The sequence below is a fragment of the Panthera leo genome, chromosome B3 (assembly GCF_018350215.1).
Source record: "Panthera leo isolate Ple1 chromosome B3, P.leo_Ple1_pat1.1, whole genome shotgun sequence".
Taxonomy (NCBI): domain Eukaryota; kingdom Metazoa; phylum Chordata; class Mammalia; order Carnivora; family Felidae; genus Panthera; species Panthera leo.
In genome coordinates, this window is record NC_056684.1 from 27,748,969 (window position 1) to 27,771,204 (window position 22,236).

General features: G+C 37.4%; 1 protein-coding gene across 7 annotated transcripts in view; it reads right to left on the reverse strand.

Moving 5' to 3' along the window:
- HERC2 (HECT and RLD domain containing E3 ubiquitin protein ligase 2) overlaps positions 1–22,236 on the reverse strand; it is a 268,128-nt gene that overhangs the window by 149,004 nt on the left and 96,888 nt on the right. For all 7 annotated transcript variants that reach the window (XM_042941272.1, XM_042941277.1, XM_042941274.1 and 4 more), the window contains 6 exons: positions 18,298–18,526; positions 18,077–18,201; positions 13,953–14,131; positions 7,986–8,170; positions 6,600–6,755; positions 5,746–5,931 (listed from right to left, as the gene is read on the reverse strand). In XM_042941272.1, the coding sequence (XP_042797206.1) occupies positions 5,746–5,931; positions 6,600–6,755; positions 7,986–8,170; positions 13,953–14,131; positions 18,077–18,201; positions 18,298–18,526 (1,060 nt within the window). The remainder of the gene's footprint in view (positions 1–5,745; positions 5,932–6,599; positions 6,756–7,985; positions 8,171–13,952; positions 14,132–18,076; positions 18,202–18,297; positions 18,527–22,236) is intronic.

The window sequence follows — 22,236 nt, forward strand, 5'->3', positions numbered from 1 at the left end:
GAAAAAAAGCAAAGAAGTAAATAAGTTAATAAACATTAAATCAATAAAATTCTAAGAGCTCATGATAGTCAAAAATTTTAAAAAGGGGCACCTAGGTGGCTCAGTCAGTTAAGTGTCCAACTCTTGATTTCGGCTCAGCTCATGATCTCACAATCAGGAGATCGAGCCCTGAGTCAGGGTCTGTGTTGGGCATGAAGCCTGCTTAAATTCTCACTCTCCATCTCCTTCTGCCCCTCCCAGGCTCACTCTCTCTCTCAAAAACAATAAGTAAGTAAAAAATAAATAAATAAAATAAAAGCAGGCGGGGGGAGGAATGAAGGGAAAGATGAAGGAAGAATGCCTCATTGGTCACCTTTCAAAGTGCTAGGACATTAACTCAGTATCACTGAAAAATGATACAGGGAGGTGATTGAAGAGGGGAGTCAAGCTAGGATCATGTCCTTACCTGTACAAATTGTACTTTGTACTAACCAAACAAATGAAGGCAAGGTTGCTAGGGGATTTTATAGAAGACAGACTATATATGAACTCCCTGGTCCATCTGAACAGAACTGAAGGTGGGTGTCACACAGAATCACAGGCCTCAGAGCCAATGAAACAAGAAACACACAGCATGACCTCAGACACACTCTATCAAAAACTGAATTCAAATCTGCATTCAAACCTCATCAACCCTATACATATAACCAACTGTTTAGAGAAAGTGTAACTGAGATATGTTAGACTAAAAGAGAGGGCAATCAACCAAATTCAGAAAATATGAAATTCTCCAGAACAAATTCCCTGCTTCTTTGACAAATAAAGAGCATGACCACAGAGACAAAGAGGAGGGCCTAGAGATACACTATTAAAGGAAAAAAAGACTGGAAGCATATCAACCAACTATAACATGCAAAACGTATTTAGATGCTGATTCAAAATAACCACTAATAAAAAGACCTTTTTAGATAATCCAGGAAAATGGAACATAGACTGCATGTAACATTAAGGAATCACTGTTAATCTTAGACAGAATAATGATATTAAGATTTTATTACCAAAAAGAAGTTCTAATCATTAACAGGTAATGTGTGTCAAAATGTCTTAAAGAGATCTGCTTTAAAATGATTCAATCATTCAATCACTAAGTTAAGTGGAGGAGAAGCTGAAATGTGAATACTTATAAATCCAGGTTCATTATCCTATTCTCCCTACTTTTATCTGTGTTTTCACAATGAACAAAACATCATTTCTCTAAAAGCTAGAAAAATATCAGATTAAACCCTAAGAAAGAAGAAAAGAAATAATAAAGACCAGAGTAGCACCATCATAAAGACAATTGGATCAATGGAACAGAATACAGAACTCAGAAATAAATCCTCATATATATGGTTAAATGTTTTGGACAGAGTGTCACTGTCTGTCAATGGGGGAAAGACAATCTTTTCCACAAGTGGTGCTAGGAAAACTGAATATCCAATCGCAAACAAATCAAGTTGGACCCTTACCTTATACACCATATACAAAACTTAAAACAGATCAAAGATTTGAAGAGCTAAAACTATAAAATATCAAACTCTTAGAAAAGAACAGGAGGAATCCTTCATGACATATAATTTGGCAATGATTTCTTGAACAGGACACCAAAAGCATAGGCAACAAAAGAAAAACTAGGTTAAGTTGGACTCAATCAAAATTAAACATCACTGGACACTACCAACAAAATGAAAAGGCAATCCACACATAAGGAGAAAATATAACTAAATCATATACATCCAGAATACAAAACAAATTCCTACAATTCAACAATAGCAACAATAACAAAACCTGATTCAAAAATAGGAAAAACACTTGAATGGACACTTCTCCAAAGATATGCAAATGGCCAATAAGCACAAGAACAGACATACATTATCACTAACCATTAAGGAAAACCAAATGAAAACTACGTTATAATACCACTTTGTCCCATTAGGATGGCTGTTATCAATAAAACAGAAAAAAACAAGTGTTGGCAAGGATGTGAAAAAATTAGAGCCCTTCCTTGTACTCTGCCTATGGGAGTGTAAAATGGAACAGCCACTATGGAAAACATTATGGTGGGAAGTTAAGCACAGAATTACCATATGACTCAGCAATCCCACTTTTAGCCTCTAACCCAAAGGAAGTGAAAGCAGGGCTTCAAACATACATTTGCACACCCATGTTCATGACAGCATTAGTTACATCAGCCAAAAGGTGGAAACCACCAAAGTGTATATCAAGAGATGACTGGATAAACCATTTTGTTTGCAATATTATAAAACATTATTCAGGGGCGCCTGGGTGGCTCAGTCGGTTGAGCGCCGACTTCGGCTCAGGTCACGATCTCGCGGTCTGTGAGTTCGAGCCCCGCATCGGGCCCCTGTGCTGACAGCTCAGAGCCCGGAGCCTGTTTCAGATTCTGTGTCTCCCTCTCTCTGACCCTCCCCCATTCATTCTCTGTCTCTCTCTGTCTCAAAAATAAATAAACGTTAAAAAAAATAATAATAATTTAAAAAAATAAAAAAATAAAAAAAAATAAAACATTATTCAGCCTTAAAAAGGAAGGAAATTCTGACACATGCTATAACATGGATGAACCCTGAAGATATGCTAAATAGAGTAAGACAATTACCAAAGAACAAATACTGTATGATTCCACTTACATGACCTACCTCGAGTAGTCAAATTCACAGAAACAGAAAGTTGAATGGTGGTTGTCAAGGGTGAGAGGGAGTGGAGAATGGGGAGTTAATGTTTAATGGGTACAGAGTTTCAATTCAGGAGAGATGAAAGGTTTTGAAACTGGATGGTGGTGTTGGTTGGACAATAACGTGAATGTACTTAATGCCACAGAATGGAAAACTTAAATATGGTTAAAATGACAAATTTTATGTTATGTATACTTCACCATAGTTAAAAAAAAAAAAAGTTGGGTTTCCACTCTATCTTACCACCCACAAAACCAAAAAAAAAAAAAAAAACTGTTCACAACACTACAGATCAAGATGATTATCTGGCAAATTCTACCAATCTTATACATACCCTTCTGGGGAGGAAAAAAAAAAAAGAAGAGGAAAGAACATTCTCTAAGTAACTCTAAGAGACTAGCACAGCCTGTCTTACTAAAACTTTAAATGTCTTGTTATGTTTTTGTACTACTGGATCCCTCAGATAGTTTCTACCAACAAGCTAATATTCTCAGCTGACAGACTGCAAAAAGAAATTTAACAGAGATTGCATGGGAAGCTGTCATGTTCCTAAATTACAGCCTGTTTGTTAGTGGAAGGGTGATTATCAGCAACTTATAGGGCATTAAAAGAAAACTACAATTCACAAGCACAGATGCAAAATTGTTGGAAAAAAGCAAAACACATCAAGACCAGCAACACATATTAATATGACCAATATAATACGATCAAGATAGTTTTATTCCAGATGCAGAAGGCTGATTTAACCTTTGAAAAATCAATAATTAACACGTTAATAGAAAAAAGAAAAATTATATGATCACTGAGATTAATTAAAACTTCATTGCAAAGCAGAATAGAAGGAAACTTCCTTAATATGTAAAGGCTTCTACAAAGAGGGCGCCTGGGTGGCTCAGTCAGTTAAGCGTCCAACTTCGGCTCAGGTCATGATCTCATGGTTCACGAGTTCGAGCCCCACGTCGGGCTCTGTGCTGCCAGGTCAGAACCTGGAGCCTGCTTCAGATTCTGTGACTCCCCCTCTCTCTGCCCCTCCCCCACTCATGCTCTGTCTCTGTCTCTCAAAAAATAAATAAACTTAAAAAAATTTTTTAAAAAAAGGTTTCTACAAAGAAATCCCTTAACAAACCTCATATTTCATGTGTGAAATTTGGAAAGCTTTTCTTTTGCTCCTAAACAAGACAAGGCTGACCAGTATCACCATTTGTATTCAACAATGCACCAGAGGGTACTAACAAGTGCAGAAGTCACAAAGGGAAGCTGCAAGATGAGAAATAGACACAGGCAGAGACAGTCAACTGATTTTGACAAAAGTGGTACTCCGGAAGAGTGACCAAGGACACGCCTTTCACCCAAGAGTGCTGGTACAATGAACCTGTGGACAAAATGCCTAGGGAAAAAATGACACGTGACCTCTTGGCACAGGGGTGGAATGGTGAGAACTCTCACACTCTATGGAGATGAAAATCAGCACAATCACTATGGAAACCTGGCATTCTGTACTAAAGCATACCCTACAAACCAACAAGAAATAGACATAATTAATTCCAGCAAGAAACAGACATAAGAGGAGCACCTGGGTGGCACAATCAGTTAAGCACACAACTCCTGGTTTTGATTCAGGTCATGATCTCACAACTCATGAGACTGAGCCCCTCCTTGGGATTCTTGGGTCTCCCTCTCTCTCTACTCCTCCCTCACTCTTGCTCTCTCTCAAAATAAATTTTAAAAAAAAATTAAAAAAACAAACAGACATAAGAATATTTAAACAAACTATTAAGGAGCACAAGCCTGTCTGATAAAATGATAAAGAGAAGTAGAGGAGCAGCAACCACACAAGACCAGAGAGAGGTATCTTTCAGGAGACAAGAAGCAGTGTTTAGGATGTTCCTGCCACCATTCCATTTCTTAATCTGGATGGATATTCTTTTCTTTTTTTTCTTTTTTAATTTTTTTAATGTTTATTTATTTTTGAGAGAGAGTGGTGGAGGGGCAGAGAGAGAGGGAGACACAGTATCTGAAGCAGACTCCAGGCTCTGAGCTGTCAGCACAGAGCCCGACGCAGGGCTCAAACTCACGGACCGTGAAATCGTGACCTGAGGTGAAGTCGGACGCTTAACCAATGGAGCCAGCCAGGCGCCCCAAATGATTTTCTCTATGATCAGTCACAGAGCTGTTTTCTGTACTTTTGAGTATATTTCATAATAAAAAAAGATTTTTAAATGAGTAAATTTGAACTGCTTAATCAGATTAAATGCCTTCAACCATACTAACTATAGAGACAAAAATAACATTTAACTTCATAAACACAAATGAATGGTGCTAAAAATACTAGTGATATAAAAAAATTAAAAACTATGCTCCATATCCTATTGTTATTTTCTTCAGGATAGTTGTTACTTCTTATTTGAAACTTCTATAAGATGACAGTCTACAATGGAAGGGGAAAAAAGCCCAGCTTGCCTGAGCTTTCCTACAAAATACAAATGAACCACAACTTCAATTTAATTCTATGAGTCCAGGAAGTCAGAACCATACACAGTATGGTAACATACACTTAAAAAATGTCAAAGCTGAAAACTTTGAGAAGACAAGTTCCATCCCAATTTGGTAAGCACTATAGACAGTACATATAAGGGAAGTGCTCAGCTAAATATCGGAATTCCACAACTTAGTAACATCAGTTAGAAATGAGTTTAAAAAGTCATCCCATATTGATGTCAGCCTCCAAAGCTGGACTATATCTAATCGCCGCAACAGTACCTTCTGGAGGCAACACCCAAGAAAGGGTTCTCCAGAACTTTCTAAAATAGTCCAATTCAGAAAGTAACAACAATTAACAGAAAAATCATTTCTTATATATAATCTAAATCTGTTCTGATTTGGATTATCTTGATTTTCCACTTATACTCCCATCAGTGAAAATGGCAAATATTGGTTTCTCTTTGTGAAGTATCCTTTCGGATAAAAAGGCAAGAATAGGTTAGATCAGGATAAACTTTCCTCAGCAGAAGTTCTAGAAGTTAAGATGTCATACCCATGATGCCAGGCCAGGCTAACTCTTCATTATCATCCCTTTCCTTTCCCGGTGCAAGGTGATTGAACCGATCCAGGTGTTCTAACAGGCCACCCAGCAGAGGGACAGCTCCAGCCTCCTGCATGAGACCAGCATTTTTACTGAGCAGAAGCACTATAGAAACTACTAGTTCTGGAAGGAGAACACCTAAATTTTAAAAGAAAAAAAAACAGCATTAAGATTTAAATAAAACCATATATCCTATAAAACTACTTTCTAAGCTTGTTCTATGTTCAAATTCTGATAAATCACAAAATAAGGAAAGCATATTTCTACAGGATTATTTTATCTTTCATTTTGAAAAAGATAAACAAAGGTATCAAACAGAACCCTCTGAGTTACAAGAATACTTTTCAAAACCGCTGTTTCAACACTTCTGTGAACTTGTCTTTTATTCAGAAAACTTAAGTGTTTACAACTAAGTTTACTATCAGTAAAAAAGCACTTAATAAGAATGCTGTAGTGTCACAGAATTAACTTGAAAACATATTAAGAAATACTGGAAATTATTAAGGTCCTGAAAGGCGCAACTAATTTTTATGGGGCTGAAATAAAATTAGACAATTCCCAATGACCTCATTATTGAAATGTTAATAATGGCTGTATGACTCTAAATCACTAATTACATTTACAGTGACACAACTCCTACACCAACAGAATTGTCAAGCAAGTAAAAAAAGAAAAGGAGAAAAGCCAACATGACTAGAAAATGTATGGGGCAAAGGCATGCAGGTTTATCAGGAAGTGATAAATTTTAAGTCTTATCTATCTCTGAAAATAAATAAATGTCTGAAGGTAGGATATAAAAAAGGTACCAGTGAAGTCCCCTTCCACAATGCAGGCCACCTCTGCAAAGTGCCGCCAGCTGGTGGAAGCAATGCTGGCTGCCACAGGCAGTATATCTCCAATGTGTGTGCACAAAAGGGCTGTGTACTTCTTCAGCAAGGAACCAACACCCATAAGCTCAGGACCTTGAAGAAAGATTTAGAAAATTTCATTTTTACCATTAAAATTTACTTTGTAAATAAATCGCATTGATTCCACCCTCATCTATACATCTTTTATGTATAACAATTTTCTCAAAGGAGAAAATTAACCCATATTCCTTGGCTGTTTTTATGTCACAGAATTTGAGAAACAGTGAATTTGGTTATGTAAATTTTCATACACTGCACTATATAATACCTAGAAAATTTAATGTAAATACTAAAGTCACAATTTATAGAGTTTTAAAACCTTACACCTAATACACACAAATGTTATCAAATTTCAAGTCTTAACACTTGCAAATTACTTCAATAAACAAAGTTAGGCATTTTTCAATCTCCTAAAATCTTTAACTTTTCTTCCTACAAGGCTCTTAATAGCTTTTCAGTCCTCATGACTTTGTCTTTGAGATGTCTCTTTCAGACTATAAGTTCACCTATTTCAACCTGAAATTTTCTATCTACAAATGCCTAATTTTTTCAGCAACTAAGATATTTTAGAATATATATAAACCTTTTCAGTTTTCAGCAACTAAGATATTTTAGAATATAACATCTATAAAAATATTAACAGCAGCGGATGTTTCCATCCTTGACAGAGAAAGCCAATTTACACAGAGCCATCTTTTGAGCTTGTGGAAAGTACTCTAATCTATGTCATGCACAGAACTAAGTGCTTAAATATCATCCTATTTTAATCCTCATAGGCACCCTCAGATGTTATCCCAGTTCCGCAGGTGAGCAACCTACAGCCCCCTGGTAAGTCTCAGACTTAGTCCCATGTCTAGCGGCTAATAAACCAGTGCTATAACTGAGACCCAGCCTTCCTCCAACGATGATTCATTCCTTGCATTACTCCCCACCTGTTTTTCCAGTGCGATCAACAAATGCTATGTCACTACTTTGTTCCCACATTATGTTAGTATCCAACACTCCATAACAGACACGTAGAGTAAGTCTGATAAATTGTCTGTTAAGACTAACTTGAACATAAAGGAAACTATTTTTGATGTCCAAAGAACTTAAATATTAAGACAAGGAAACAAAAAATATTGATGAGTCTAATATTTGTCCCCAAAAAAAGTGGATACAAAATGAAGTCTCCCCAAATTGGCACATTTAATAATATAAGAACTACTCATCTGGGAGTATAGAATAGGCCTAAATTAAAAAGCCCAAAATACACATAAGACATTTTAATTTTAAGCAACTTACTAGATATATCTGAGGTCTGACCAATACTTTCTCCTGGATAAAGTTTACTGATAAGTAGGCGCTGAAAGCGCAGCAACAAATCCAATGAAGCAGTTCTTTCACGACTATGTTGCTCAAAGTCTAGACATGATGAAATCTGACGGGCAACATCTTTCAATCTGGCTACTGTCTGAGAAGCAATGTTTCTATGCAGAGGAAAGAAGATTGCAAAATTTAACAAGCTATGTCTATTAAAAAAAAAAAAGTATTAAGAAAGCACAACAAAAACTAAACTCAGAAATATAATCATGCATCCAGGTGACCTGTAGCGGGCTTCCTTCCCCAAATATGAGTCAGGTGTGTCTGCAGTAAACACAACCTCAGTCAAAACTGAGAAAAGAAGCACAGAAGTTGTAAAAGATATAATGATGCCCTTTGCTTTACAAATGTGCTCTAAAGAGCTGTGTGGAATGGTCCAAAATGATAGAAAACAGACCTTTGGGAGAAAAAACAACTGTGTCTTTACTTTTGTCCAAAGCTGTATTTCAAATATAGATGTGACACTATTCTTAAATACAAGATTTACTCGCCTTTCTGCATCTGCCTCACAAATCTGCCTTGAGACCTACTCAAGTTAAGTACCTAGGTGGGCAATGCAGGGGGCACACAGCGTTCAGAAAGCACAGGAAGGAAGACCAAAGTGGGTGCAAACAGACCAGGTCAGAGTAACAGGTATTCAAACAATACAGCAGCAAAGAAAGGAGCAGAGGCTCCAATTCCAACTGTGGGATCTAACTTGAGCCACAAACCATCAGTTAACAGGGTGAAAAAGGAAAAAAACAAAACAAAACATGGGTCCCAAAAGTAAAATTAGAACAGTAGTAAAATGTTCTGGCTCCACAAGAAACTTGCAAAGGAACAAGGGCAGAGAGTCAAGTCAAGACAAGAGAATGAAGAGGAATGGACACTGTAGGTGATAGAGTGCCCGGCTGCTGGTACTAGATTCTGCAATGCTGAGCCAGCCCCTGAAGCTTCAAAAGGAGAGTATGTTCTGTTTATGTTTGAGGAAATTAAGTTCGGTATGAGTGTGAACGTAGAGGAGACACAGACTACCAGATAAGACCCTGCCACCCAGGGACAGTCCCACCACCAGTCAAACAAGGCCTGATCCCCGTACTAAGAACAGAGGAATAAATCAGGGGAAGAAAAGAGCTAAAACAGAGCCTTGCTCTGGGCTGCTGTCAAAGTAGCTCCATCTCAGGGCGGGTGAGGGCCAGCCAGCCAACACCTGGCATTGCCACTGAGCAGGTAAGTCTGGGAACTCTGCATAACACCAGGCCACAGACAGGAATTCTATTCCACTCCTTTGATTTCTAACGTTGACAGTAGGTTTGTGGGAAACCTGTCAGTTGCACTTGCCCCCATGATTCATTCCTGGAACTAACAGCACTGTGAGGAAGAAGAGGAGCAGGAAACATTTGAGGAGTTCCAGCACAACTCCAACACACATCCAAAAGTTGCTAAGAAAGAACAGCAAGAAGCCCTTGGCTACTGCACAGGGATACTCCGTCCACACAAAATGAAGGTAGGTGCTCACAGGGTCTTGCCTCTAGTCAACCTCACCTTTCTATTCTACTGCCTGACACCCTGCCTTGACAGTAGAAAAAATCTGGGTTTCATGCTATACAAGAAGGAGCAAAGGACACTAATATAAATGTTAACTTATTTCCTTAATAAAAAATCCTGAACCATAATCAAAATGTATAATTCTGGTTGAGTTCACTAATTAAAAAATCTTCATAGCTCTTGATTTTATATAAATGTTTTTCTGTGGCTTCTTGCCAGTGTAAGACTAAAGCATTACTCTGAAATCTGTTTCACAACTTATTCTTGGCAAACTGCAATTTCTTTAACCTGTTTTCCAAGGAATAAAGTATACAAAACATCCCTACAATCTCTTCCATCTTTAGACTATTTTTCAACAACTGTATCAGCTAAGTCAACACATTGAGCTACCTTCAATCACACTTAAGGTAAGAAAATTAAATATCAAAGTCTCTCTGTACATGAGAGAAGTACACTTTCTACATTTATGAAAAGAGTCTGGATCGTAGGCACTCTGTTAGTGAGAAAGGTGTTGATACATTTTCCTTTCTCTATATTCTAAAACTTTTGGAAAGTGTTGTTTACTTCCAGGGTTCAGTTTTTGTGTTTTTTAAGCAGGTATATAATTATTATAAGACTGCTGTGGAGACAGCTCCTCCCTGTGTTACCAAAGGTTCAGAAGACAACCTATGAAATGGTCTAGAAAGTGCTGTCCAATAGTAACATAATGCCAGGAAGCCACAAATGTCATTTAAAATGTACTGCCAGTCACTGGGGCACCTGGCTAGCTCAGTCAGTTAAGCACTGAACCCTTGATTTTGACTCAGGTCATGATTTCACAGTTTGTGAGACTGAGCCCCGCATTGGGCTCTATGCTGACAGTGAGGAGCCTGCTTGGTATCCTCTCTCTCCCTCTCTCTCTGCCCCTTGCCTGATTGTGCTCTTTTTCGCTCTGTCAAAATAAACAAATAATCTTTAAAAAATGTTTAATGTTCTGCCAGTCACATTAATAAAGAAAAAAAGAAATGTAAAACCAGTATTAATAAAGTATCCCAATATACTGAAAATACTATTTCAACATAAAACTTAAACTCAAAAACACACTTAAAAGTTTTCTAACAACTGAATCAAGTCCAAGGTTTTAAATATGAATTTTAATAAATAATCATTCAATTAAAATAACTGAATTTTAATTAATAAAAAATAAAACTTCAGTGTCTCACCTACACTGGACACATTCCAAGTGCTAATCAGTCAAACATGGCAAGAGACTTCCAGACTGTACAGTAACAGGCATTGATGGGTAAAACAGACAAGTCTCTCCACACCAAGAGAATAAACAAGCTGGGCAACCTACCATAGGCCGAGACCAGGGAACACACACTCACTTTCTGACAGAAACACCAGGAGTCCTGACACAGCCTCCTCAGCAAAGGGTAGGGCATTCAAGAACTCAATATTGTTTCAGAAAATACATGCTTTATGCTTTAAAACTTCTGCATAGAACTTCATTTTTTAATTACAAAGCACTCAGCATCCATTTTCTCATTTGATCCTTAACTCTATAAACACTGCTCCTGTTATTACTCTGCCAGCTACCACACTGGGGAGAGTTTCACTTGCCAATTTTATACAAGCAGTCACAAGTGAAATCTTCTAGGAATAAATCCCAGGGTCTTTCCACTACCAACAACTACACTGAGTTAATTCACTTTCAATCTGTTGTACTAAAGATCAGAATGTATGAGATACTGGTCAAAAGAAACAATCATCAGATTAAAAAAAAAATAGGAAAGTTTTTTTAATTAGCATTTACTATAATCTATTTAAAGAACTAGCTCTAAAACTTCCTCTTAAAAGTTCCCAATGTGTCCAGTAAATTCTGGTGCTTCAGGTATGGACAGCAGGCTGCCCCCACACCAGCAGCATACCACCCACCACTCTTCTGGACATACATGCAGAGCCCCCTGCTCTCTGAACTTGGCTACTACCTGAGCCAACACTCTAGAATACTTTCTTTATGTATAGAAAATGAAACAAAACAGGAGCCAAGTTTACACACGAAAGAATTTTGTTAAATAGAAGAGCCAAGAGTTTTCCATTGTCTAACAAATACCTTTCAGAAATCACCTTGCTTTTTTGGTCTTTTTGAATGACAATGAAATGTTGGCTGACATTTTTCAGGAACAGTGTCTGATCACTTCAGCCCAAGGTTCCTGTTTATATTCTGACTCTGACTGATTCTTACCTCCTCCAGATAGGGCCTTCAGAAATAATGCTCACCATTCTTTTATTTACTTCAGCATTTAAATTAATAGTTGTCGGGGCACCTAGGCAGCTTAGTCGGTTGAGAATCCAACTTCGGCTCAGGTCATGATCTCGTGGTTGACAAGTTCGAGCCCCATGTCAGGCTCTGTACTGACAGCTCAGAGCCTGGAGCCTGCTTTGGATTCTGTGTCTCCCTCTCTCTCTGCCCCTCCCCCACTCATGCTCTGTCTCTCTCTGTCTCAAAAATAAATAAAAAGATTTAAAAAAAATTTTTTTAATTAAAAGTTGTCTTAGGCATCCAGATGACCAACAGACATATGAAAAGATGCTCAACATGGCTCATCATCAGGGAAATACAAATCAAAACCACATCAAGATACCACTTCACACCAGTCAGAATGATTAAAATTAACTCAGGAAACAACAGATGCAGAGAAAAGGGAACCCTCTTGCAATTGTTGGTAAGAATGCAAACTAGTGCAGCCACTCTGGAAAACAGTGTGGAGGTTCCTCAAAAAATTAAAAACAGAATTACCCTACTACCCAGCAATAGCACTACTAGGAATTTATCCAAAGGATACAGGAGGGCTGATTCATAGGGGCACAGGTACCCCAACGTTTATAGCAGCACTATCAACAATAGCCAAATTATGGATAGAGCCCAAATGTCCATCAACAGATGAATAGATAAAGAAGATGTGGTTTATATATATAATGGAATACTACTTGGCAATGAGAAACAATGAAATCTTGCCATTTGCAACAATGTGGATGGAACTGCAAGGGTATTATGCTAAGTGAAATAAATCAGTCAGAGAAAGACAGATATCAAATGTTTTCACTCACATGGAATTTGAGAAACTTAACAGAAGACCATGGGAGAAGGAAGGGGAAAAAAATTGTTTCAAACAGAAAGGAAGGCAAACCATAAGAGACTCTTAAATACAGAGAACTGAGGGTTGATGGGGGGTGGGGGGAGAGGGGAAAATGGGTGATGGGCACTAAGGAAGGCACTTGTTGGGATGAGCACTGGGTATTGTATGTAAGCTATGAATCATGGGAATCTACTCCTGAAGCCAAGAGCACAGTGTACATACTGTATGTTAGCTAACTTGACAATAAATTATATTAAATAATTAATTAAAAAGATAAAAAAATAAAAGTTGTCTTAGTAATACATATAATTCTATGACATATACAATGAGGCAATGATACAACCAATTTAAAAAAAAAAATAGTTCTACCAAAATGATTTTCATTTGCATCTACTCCTTACTAATGAGGCTAAGAATCTTTTCCTGTTTATCATACACTCCAATTTTCTCTTGTTTGAAAATCTTTAGAATCTCCAGTTCTACCTCACACACTCCAAACTCTCCCCTCATCTATATTTAATGTCTGCTCTTAAAACAGTGTGGAGGTTCCTCAAAGTTAAAAACAGAACTACCTTATGATCTGGGAATCATCCTACTGGGTATTACCCAAATACAAAAACACTCATTCAAAGGGAAGCTGCCCGAGTGTCCCTCAACAGATGAATGGATAAAGAAGATGTGGTGTGTATACACAATGAAATATGATTCATCCATAAAAAATGAAACCCTGTCATTTGCAATGACATGGATAGAGCTAGAAAGTATAATACTAAGTACTTAAGTCAGCAGAGAAAGACAAATACCATATGATGTCACTCATATGTGGAATTTAAGAAATAAAACAAATGAGGAAAGGGGGGAAAAAGACAGACAAACCAAGAAACAGACTCTTAATTACAGAGAATAAACTGATGGTTACCAGATGGGAGGGGGGTGGGAGGATGGCTTAACTAGGTGACAGAAATTAAGGAGTGCACTTAAAATGAGCACAGGGTGATACATGAAACTGTTCAATTACTATATTGTATACCTAAAGCTAATATAACACTGTGTGTTTATTAACTAGAATTAAAATAAAAACTTAAAAGAGTCTGCTCTTTACCCCAAAACCTATTCTACATAATTTTCAGAGTATACCTCAACAGCCAAAACATTTTCAGACCCTAGTACTAGCTAGATCTCACTATCTTACTATGAAAACCAATAATCCTCCTGTTAAAATATATCTAATACTATTTACCTAAGAAGCTGTTGTATGAGCTGAACCAGAGGCAAACACTGTTTTCCAGAAGATTCATAGATCCCAGTATTAATAAGATCTTTATCCAATGGAGTCCTACTTCTATGAAATGTCGAGGCACTGGCTTCCTGTTCATCAATTTCTTTTTCCTTCTGTGCTTCTTTTTTGGCTTCCATATCCTGTAATTCATAAAACAGAAACTGGTTACCAGTTATCTTAGTACCAAGTGTGAATACACCCTGAGCTGAGCCCTGATCTCACAGCAGATGTCCCAGCTTCTGTGCACTAACTCACAAAACCACCTGGTGACACTGGCCCACATCCACTGTCGAAAACCCCACTGCTCAGGTGCTCAGTTTCTAAACAGACTATTTGTCCTATAAATCCATTACCCAGGCTGCCATTGCTAACGTTCTCCAGGTTCCTTCTGTAAAGTCCCTAAAATCTTTTCTCCTGCTACTGGATCTAAGAAATACTTAATGTGATCTGCCCCATACACACACAGTCTATTTTGCAAACATGAAGCAAGAACTCAAGAATAAGAGGATATATTCCCAAGTCATGTATCTGATAAGAAACATGTGTTCAGAATACAGAAAGAATTCTTACAACTCAACAATTAAAAAATAACCAACTTAAAAATAAGCAAAGGATTTGAATAGAAGTATCTTCAAAGATGATATATAAGTGGCTCATAAGCACATGAAAAGATGTTAAGCATCATTAGTCATCAGGGAAATTCACATCTGTTAGGATAGCTATAAAAGAAAAGTTGGACAGTAGCAAGCATTGACAAGGATGTAGAGAAATCAGAACCCTCATACATTGCTACTGGGAATATAAAGTGGCACAGCCACTTAAGAAAAAAATCTGGCCATTCTTCAAAACATTAAACACAGAGATACTATAAAACAAAACAAATCCACTCCTAGGCATACACCCATAAGAAAAAAAAAGCCTGTCCAAACAAAAACCTATACACAAATGTTCGTAACAGCATTATTCATAACTTAAAAATAGCAACAACTAAATGTCCATTGGCTGATGAATGTATCAACAAAATGTGCTATGCCATACAATGGAATATTATTTAGCAATTTTAAAAAATTAAGTATGACATGAATAAACTTTGAAAACACTAGGCTAAGTGAAAAGCCAGACACAAAAGGTCACGTATTGTATAAATCCATTTATATGAAATGTCCAGAGCTAGAAATTCTTCAGGAGACAGAAAGTAGATTAGCAGTTGTCAATGGTTGAGACAAGTAGGGAATAGGGGGTGTGACTGTTAAGGGGCACAGAGTTTCTTTTTGAAGTAATGAAAAGGTTCTGAAATCACTGGTGATGATGGTTGCACAACTCTGTGAGTATACCACTGAATTATACACTGTAAAAGAGTGAATTTTATAGTATGTGAATTAGATCTCAATAAAGCTATTATTTAAAAAAAAAAAAGAAACAAAAAGGCAAAAAACAAAAATAGAAGGTATCTTTGCCAAACACAACCAATATTCCTGAGGACTTACTATATACCAAGCATTGTTCTAGTAACCAAATTTATGGTGAAAAAGCAAAAAAGTTCTTTCCTTCTGGGCATTTTCTAATGGCAAAAACAAGAACAGTCTAAACACCAACAATCCATCCCAATCTTTGAGGGGTATAGGGATGAAGACTCAGCCTCAGTGACTACCCACTGTTAAGGATAAGAAAGCAACATAAATCAGAAAAATGAATAATGTGCATCCTTTTAACCCAGCACAATTTCATTTCTAAAACTCTTTCCTAATAATCATTCTTATACTCTATTCAATGACTTATAATCCATAAAATATACTTAGAGGCTCCCAGGTGGCTTAGTCAGTTAATCATCCAACTTCTGATTTTGGCTCAGGTCATGATCTCACAGTTCATGGAATCAAGCCCTGCACTGGGTTCTGCACTAACAGCTTGGAGCCTGCTCGGGATTTTCTCTCTCCTCTCTCTCTGCCCTTTCCCCCACTCATGCACACTCTCTATCAAAATAAATTACATTTTTAAAAAGAATATAATTAATAATTGTAGTAAAAATATCTAAAACCTAAAAGGTAAATAGATTATTTATAAAAAATAAAAAGGAATATGAAGGAATTCCCTTTTCATATGACAGACTTCTCCAAAACAACAGAACAAATGGACGGTAAAATATACAACAGAAAACATGGCAACCTGATGAGTAAAAAAGATGCAAATTAACACACCACTGAAATTAATTCTAGCCCCATAATCACATCATTAGTAAACATTTGCATCCTCAAAAGTCAGACAATAAAACAAAAATATTAACAATATTGGCATACTAATAATTCTTAAATATGAGGTTTTTGTTTACGTCTTTCTGTAGCTTTATAACAATTTTGTTTTAAAATGAATGGCCTGTTAGTTATCTTTTAGGCTTAATGATTATATAAATCACAATCTATGTATCTCTGTAGCCTCTCTACCTCTGCAATACCCTGCCTCCAATACCTCCTTAAAGGTCCCTCCCTCTGTCCAGCAGGAAGTGAGGAATAAACATTTGCTAACTAAATTAATAGGTTCTAAAAATACTGCTTGGGTCATATCTGGCCCACTCGTGGACTTCCTCTGTCTGTTCTCTGTCATGGCTCCCATCAGGTAAGCTGTCACACAGAGCTGTGTGGGGAAGAGGAAGAAAAGGAAGAGGCTTGGAATCAGCAAACCTACCACTCACTAGTCCTAACACCTTAGCAAATCACTACACTTTTGTGGTACTTATGTCCACATCTATAAAATGGAATTTTAAACCACTTTTTCCACCCAACACCATTGACAAAGTTAAAAGAGAAAATCAAAATAAAGTACACAGCATAGTACCTGGAAAATAATAGCTATACAAAGAACTGTAGTTGTTCCTAATGTTATTTATACGATTTCTTCTATTTTTTTCAATTTAAATTTTTTTTTAATGTTTTTATTTATTTTTGAGAGACAAAGCATGAACAGTGGAGGGACAGCGAGAGAGGGAGAAGTAGAATTAGAAGCAGGCTCCAGGCTCTGAGCTGTCAGCACAGAACCTGGCACAGGGCTTGAACTCATGAACCATGAGATTGTGACCTGAGCTGAAGTTGGACACATAACCGACTGAGCCACCCAGGCGCCCCTATTTTTTTTTAAATTTAATCAAAGTACTTCTTAAGTATGCTTTCAAAGATATTTTCAATGTATTTACTTCATCTAATTTTATCAGTGTTAGTTTTTAGATAAAAAACTATTGCAACAATAAAAGCAACAAAAGAAGCTATGAATGACCAATAAGTACATACAAATGCAAATTAAAACCACACTTCCCTCCCCCAGAATAGCTAAATTTATGAAGAATGACATGCCTCATGTCACTGAGGTCAAGAAGAGCTAGAACTAGAACTCTCATATTGGCTGGTTCAAATTAAATGCCACAGCCACTTTAGGAAACTGTAAAAACAGAAGTCACCAAAAGACCTAGCAAATTCTACTTCCAAGTATTTACGCAAGAGAAAAACACATGTTCACTAAAGGACTTGTATACAGCATGATCAAAGCAGCTTTACAGAATCAAAAATTTTAATCAAATGTCTATCAACAGGACAATGAATAAACAAACAGTGCCATAATCATACAATGAAATACTCAATGGTAAAAACAACAGATGAGTCTGAAAATTATCAATGTAAAATAAAGCAGACATAAAATAGTACATACTATATGATTCCATTTATGTGGCAATCAGAACTGGCAAGACTAATTTAATCTGAGGGAGGATGGGAGTCCTGGAGTGCAAAGAGGCACAATGACACTTTCTAGGGTGATGGAAATGATTCATAATATGATCAGGGTATCTGTCACATTCATTTAAGTAGATAAAAGTGAGTATATTTTATCATACTTAATATCTCAAGTTTTTTAACTAGTTAGATAAAAAAGCTTTAATTACAGAAAATATTTGGATGTTACTAACCATTTAATGTTTCAGTTTTTCAATAATTCTTACAAAATGTTATTTCTTCACCTGAGTACAGTGTTTCAATCTCAGCTCACTGACAGGTAAAACTTGCCTCTGTCAGCTCACATACATACTCCTAGAACCATACCTGGATTTCTGCAGTAATGGCTGCATTTAAGGCCGACTCTAAGCCTCCATCGGCCATCAAGCTGCCCACCAGAAGATCAATCATGAATCGACGACCTGGACTTATGTTTACTTCATTGCCTGAAACTGGAAAGGAAAGTGTTTTTGACAATGTGAGGTAAGTGCCAATGCCCCTTGGCACCCTCTTGTGTACCCACCACTCCACCCCATCCCCAAACCCACCTGCACAGGGCAGGAGAGCAGAGAGCGCCCGGGCCCTTTCCTCAGCAGTGGGCAGAAGCACGGACCACCCACTCTGCAGCACAGCCTGGGCAGCTGCCTGCACGGTGCTCAGCACACCTGCACTGCTGGCCAGAGACACCACAGTCTGTTTCAGGCTGTTGAGGAGGACGCTGCCCAGACCTAAACCAAGGAATTCTGGGTCAACCTGGTGACTAATGGCAGCATGCAACTGAAAGGAGAAAAAGAATTTTAATTTAGAAGTCCTAAAAACAAGTGTATTTCAAATCTTGTTAAAGATTAAATAATACCTCAAACTGAGTTTTATTCAAATAATAAAGAAAAAAGCTCTGCTATATGAATTTTTTTAACTAGACTAAAAACTTTTACTCATACTAGGTGAGAGTCCACAGTAAGGTATTTTTAAGAGGAATTTTTTAAACCCACTATAAATACATATATGGAAGAGCTCAAGACCAATGGAGAGGTTAAATCATGTGGAAACAGGGGCACCTGGGTGGCTCAGTCGGTTATACACTCGACTTTGGCTCAGGTCATGATCTCACGATTTGTGAGTTTGAGCTCCACATCGGACTCTGTGCTGACAGCTCAGAGTCTGGAGCCTGCTTCGGATTCTGAGTATCCCTCTCTCTCTGCCCCTCTCCCACTTATGTTCTATCTCTCTCTCTCTTTCAAAAATAAGTAAACATTAAAAGAAATAAAATCAAGTGGAAACAGCAACCTCCACCCCACCACCAGTCATCTGCACCAAACACAGAGAAATAGCGAATATAATACAACCCGAAAGCTGTTAAAAAAATATAGGGGTGCCTGGGTGGCTCAGTCAGTTGAGCACCTGACTTCAGCTCAGGTCATGGTATTGCAGCTTGTGAGCTCAAGCCCCACATTGGGCTCACTGCTGTCAATGCAGAGCCTGCTTCATATCCTCTGTTCCCTTCTCTCTCTGCCCCTCTCATGCTCTCTCTCAAAAATAAATAAACATTTAAAAAATGTTTTTAAAAAAAAGATTATATAGCCAAGCTGAGAGTATACAAGGAAGTTCCTCAAGGGCCAAACCAGAACTCACAGAGATACACCAGCAGGAGCCAAGAGGTTCTGGACTCTAAGAATAGATCAAGGCCTTGGGGCATGAGATCCCAGCTGCCCATGACAGCCCACTGAACCTGAGCTTCCTGCAGAAGTTTGGGAGCCACTGAAGATCACCCATCTATTGCCAGCCAGGGCCTGAAAACAACACTGTCCATAAAAGCTTTTGGTAGAAAGAGACCCCACAATAAATCAGAGACCTGACAGATGTAAAATCTGTCCTGTGAACAGATGTAAAATCAAGTTTACACCAACCATCGAGGTACACATATCACAAGTCAAGAACTGAAAACCAAAACTCATCTGGAGCCTGAGAAACTCATGACACTTAAGAGACACAAATACAAAACTGCCCTCTGGGGACATCATCATAGCCAAAGGCAAGGGGATACCCCTAGCAAACCCTCCCCTGAAAGTGAAAGTTGCAGTCAGAAAGGACAAGCCATACTAGGTCACCACAAGGTAGAATCAAAAAACAGAGCTCTTACAAGAGGCAAAATTCATACCCCTAGGCAGCAATAAAAACAATGGAATGAATCCATAAAAAAAGAAAATGTTCTTAGAGATCAAGGAAGGAACAGAACCCAGAAGAATATAATGAACAAAATGAAAGCTTTGAAAAAGACCCAAATATAAATTCTAAAAATGAAAAAAAACAGCTACAAGAATAAAAACCTCAAGGCAGAAGTGTGAAAAGCCTGGGCCCAGGTTCCAGCCCTAAACCTTGAGGCCATGGGTACCTGATCTGGGCCACATTCCTGAACCTCTCTCTGTGTCCTCATTTATGCAATATACATCACAGGTCCTAACTCTCAGATGAGTGGCACACTGATTTAATGAGTTAATGCATGGAATGCAATGATCATACAAGTAATTATTTTATAATGGACAATTCAAAAATATGGAACATTCATCTAAAGAAAGGATTTGGGAACTGAAAGAGAGCATTGAATGAAAAACCAGAAGGCAGAATGGAAAAGACAGAAAATGAACATCATAAAAGATAAAAAGATTTTTAAAATATCAAACAAGTTGTGATACTTAGGAAGACAAGAGAAGTTCAACATACACTGAGAAGTAGATAAAGTAGATTAAAAAAAGAGTTAATTTCAATGGTTAAATGGTGACTATTTTTTCAAAACTTAACAAAACATGTAATGAGAATCATAACCTCAAGTTACATATACAAATATAAATCCTCACCTAGACATAATATATTAAAATTACAAAACAAAAGAACATCTGAAAGGCTACCAAAAAGAAAGACACCTTAACTACAAATAAACAATTACATCAATAAAACAATTTTCATCAGCAAAAATAAAGACTGGAAGACAAAACATCTTCAAACTGTTGATAAAATAACATGTAACCTAGAAAGCTAAGCCCTGTTAAACTACCTTAAGAAACATTCAAGCAAACAGTTTTCAGACTTTACAACTCACAGACCTTGATGAAGAAACTTACTGAAGGAGGTACCCAGGAGGGAGAAGATATAAGCAACAATGACAAAACAAATTGGTTAAAAAAAAAAGAAAAAAAGGCTACATCAAAGTAAGCATGGTCTCTTTAAAAATGACGATTATAATGGGGCGCCTGGGTGGCACAGTCCGTTAAGTGCCTGATTCTTGATTTCAGTTCAGGTCATGATCTCACAGTTTCATGGGTTCAAGCCCCACATCATGCTCTGTGTTGACAGCATGGAGGCTACTTGGGATTCTCTCTCTCCCTCTCTCTCTGCTGGCAGTCTCCCCAATTTTGTGCTGTCTCTCTCAAAATAAATAAACTTAAAAAGAATTTTAATTAAAAAATTAAAATGACAGTTATGATTATAATAATTCAAAGAAAAGTGAAAAATGATTATTATTTTTGTAACAATATAAAAATAATTATTTCACCAATCCTAACAGGCATTTCTTTTCATGTCTTAAATCAGAAATTTATCTTACACATCACAAATGGGAGCATTTTTCTTTTAGGGGCACATACACAAAAAAGTGTGCATTGGATCCAATGTAATAACAGACTACCTGACAATTAAAACACAAAAGGTGGAAAGGGGAGCTTAGGGTAATGCATCCTATAGCCCCTATATTTTTCAGGAAGAGAAGGACTAGTTACTTAACATTTTGTGGAATTAACAAATATTTAATTTTTTTGTGACATGATTAATATCCAGAAATCAGATTTAAAAATTTAGGAACAATTAAAGGTATCATGAAAGAAAAAACTGTTTTGGAGGGGTGCCTGGATGGCTCAGTCAGTTGAACATCCAACTCTTGGTTTCGGCTCAGGTCATGATCTCATAGTTCGTGGGTTCAATCCCTGTATGGGGCTCCACACTGACAGCAAAGAGCCTGCTTGGGATTCTCTCTCTCCCTCTCTCTCTGCCTCTTCCCCTCTTGCTCTTGCTCTCAAAACAAATAAATAAACTTAAAAAAATTGTTTTCGAAACTTGATCAAGAGATAAATAATAGGGGCGCCCGGGTGGCTCAGTTAAGTGTCTGACTTTGGCTCAGGTCATGACCATGCGGCTTGTGAGTTCAAACCCCACATCGGGCTCTGTGCTGGCAGCTCAGAGCCTAGAGCCTACTTTGGATTCTGTGTCTCCCTCTCTCTCTGCCCCCTCCCCTGCTCACATTCTGTCTCTCTCAAAAATACACAAACATTTAAAAGAAGAGAGAAATAATAAAATGAAGAATAAACTTACATAAAACTTATCAGAAGACCTAAATTCAAATACATTAGCAATCACAAAAACTATAAAAAAATTAAATTCACCTAATGAATAAAGATCCTCAAATTGGATTCTTTTTAAGAATCAAGCTTTGGGGC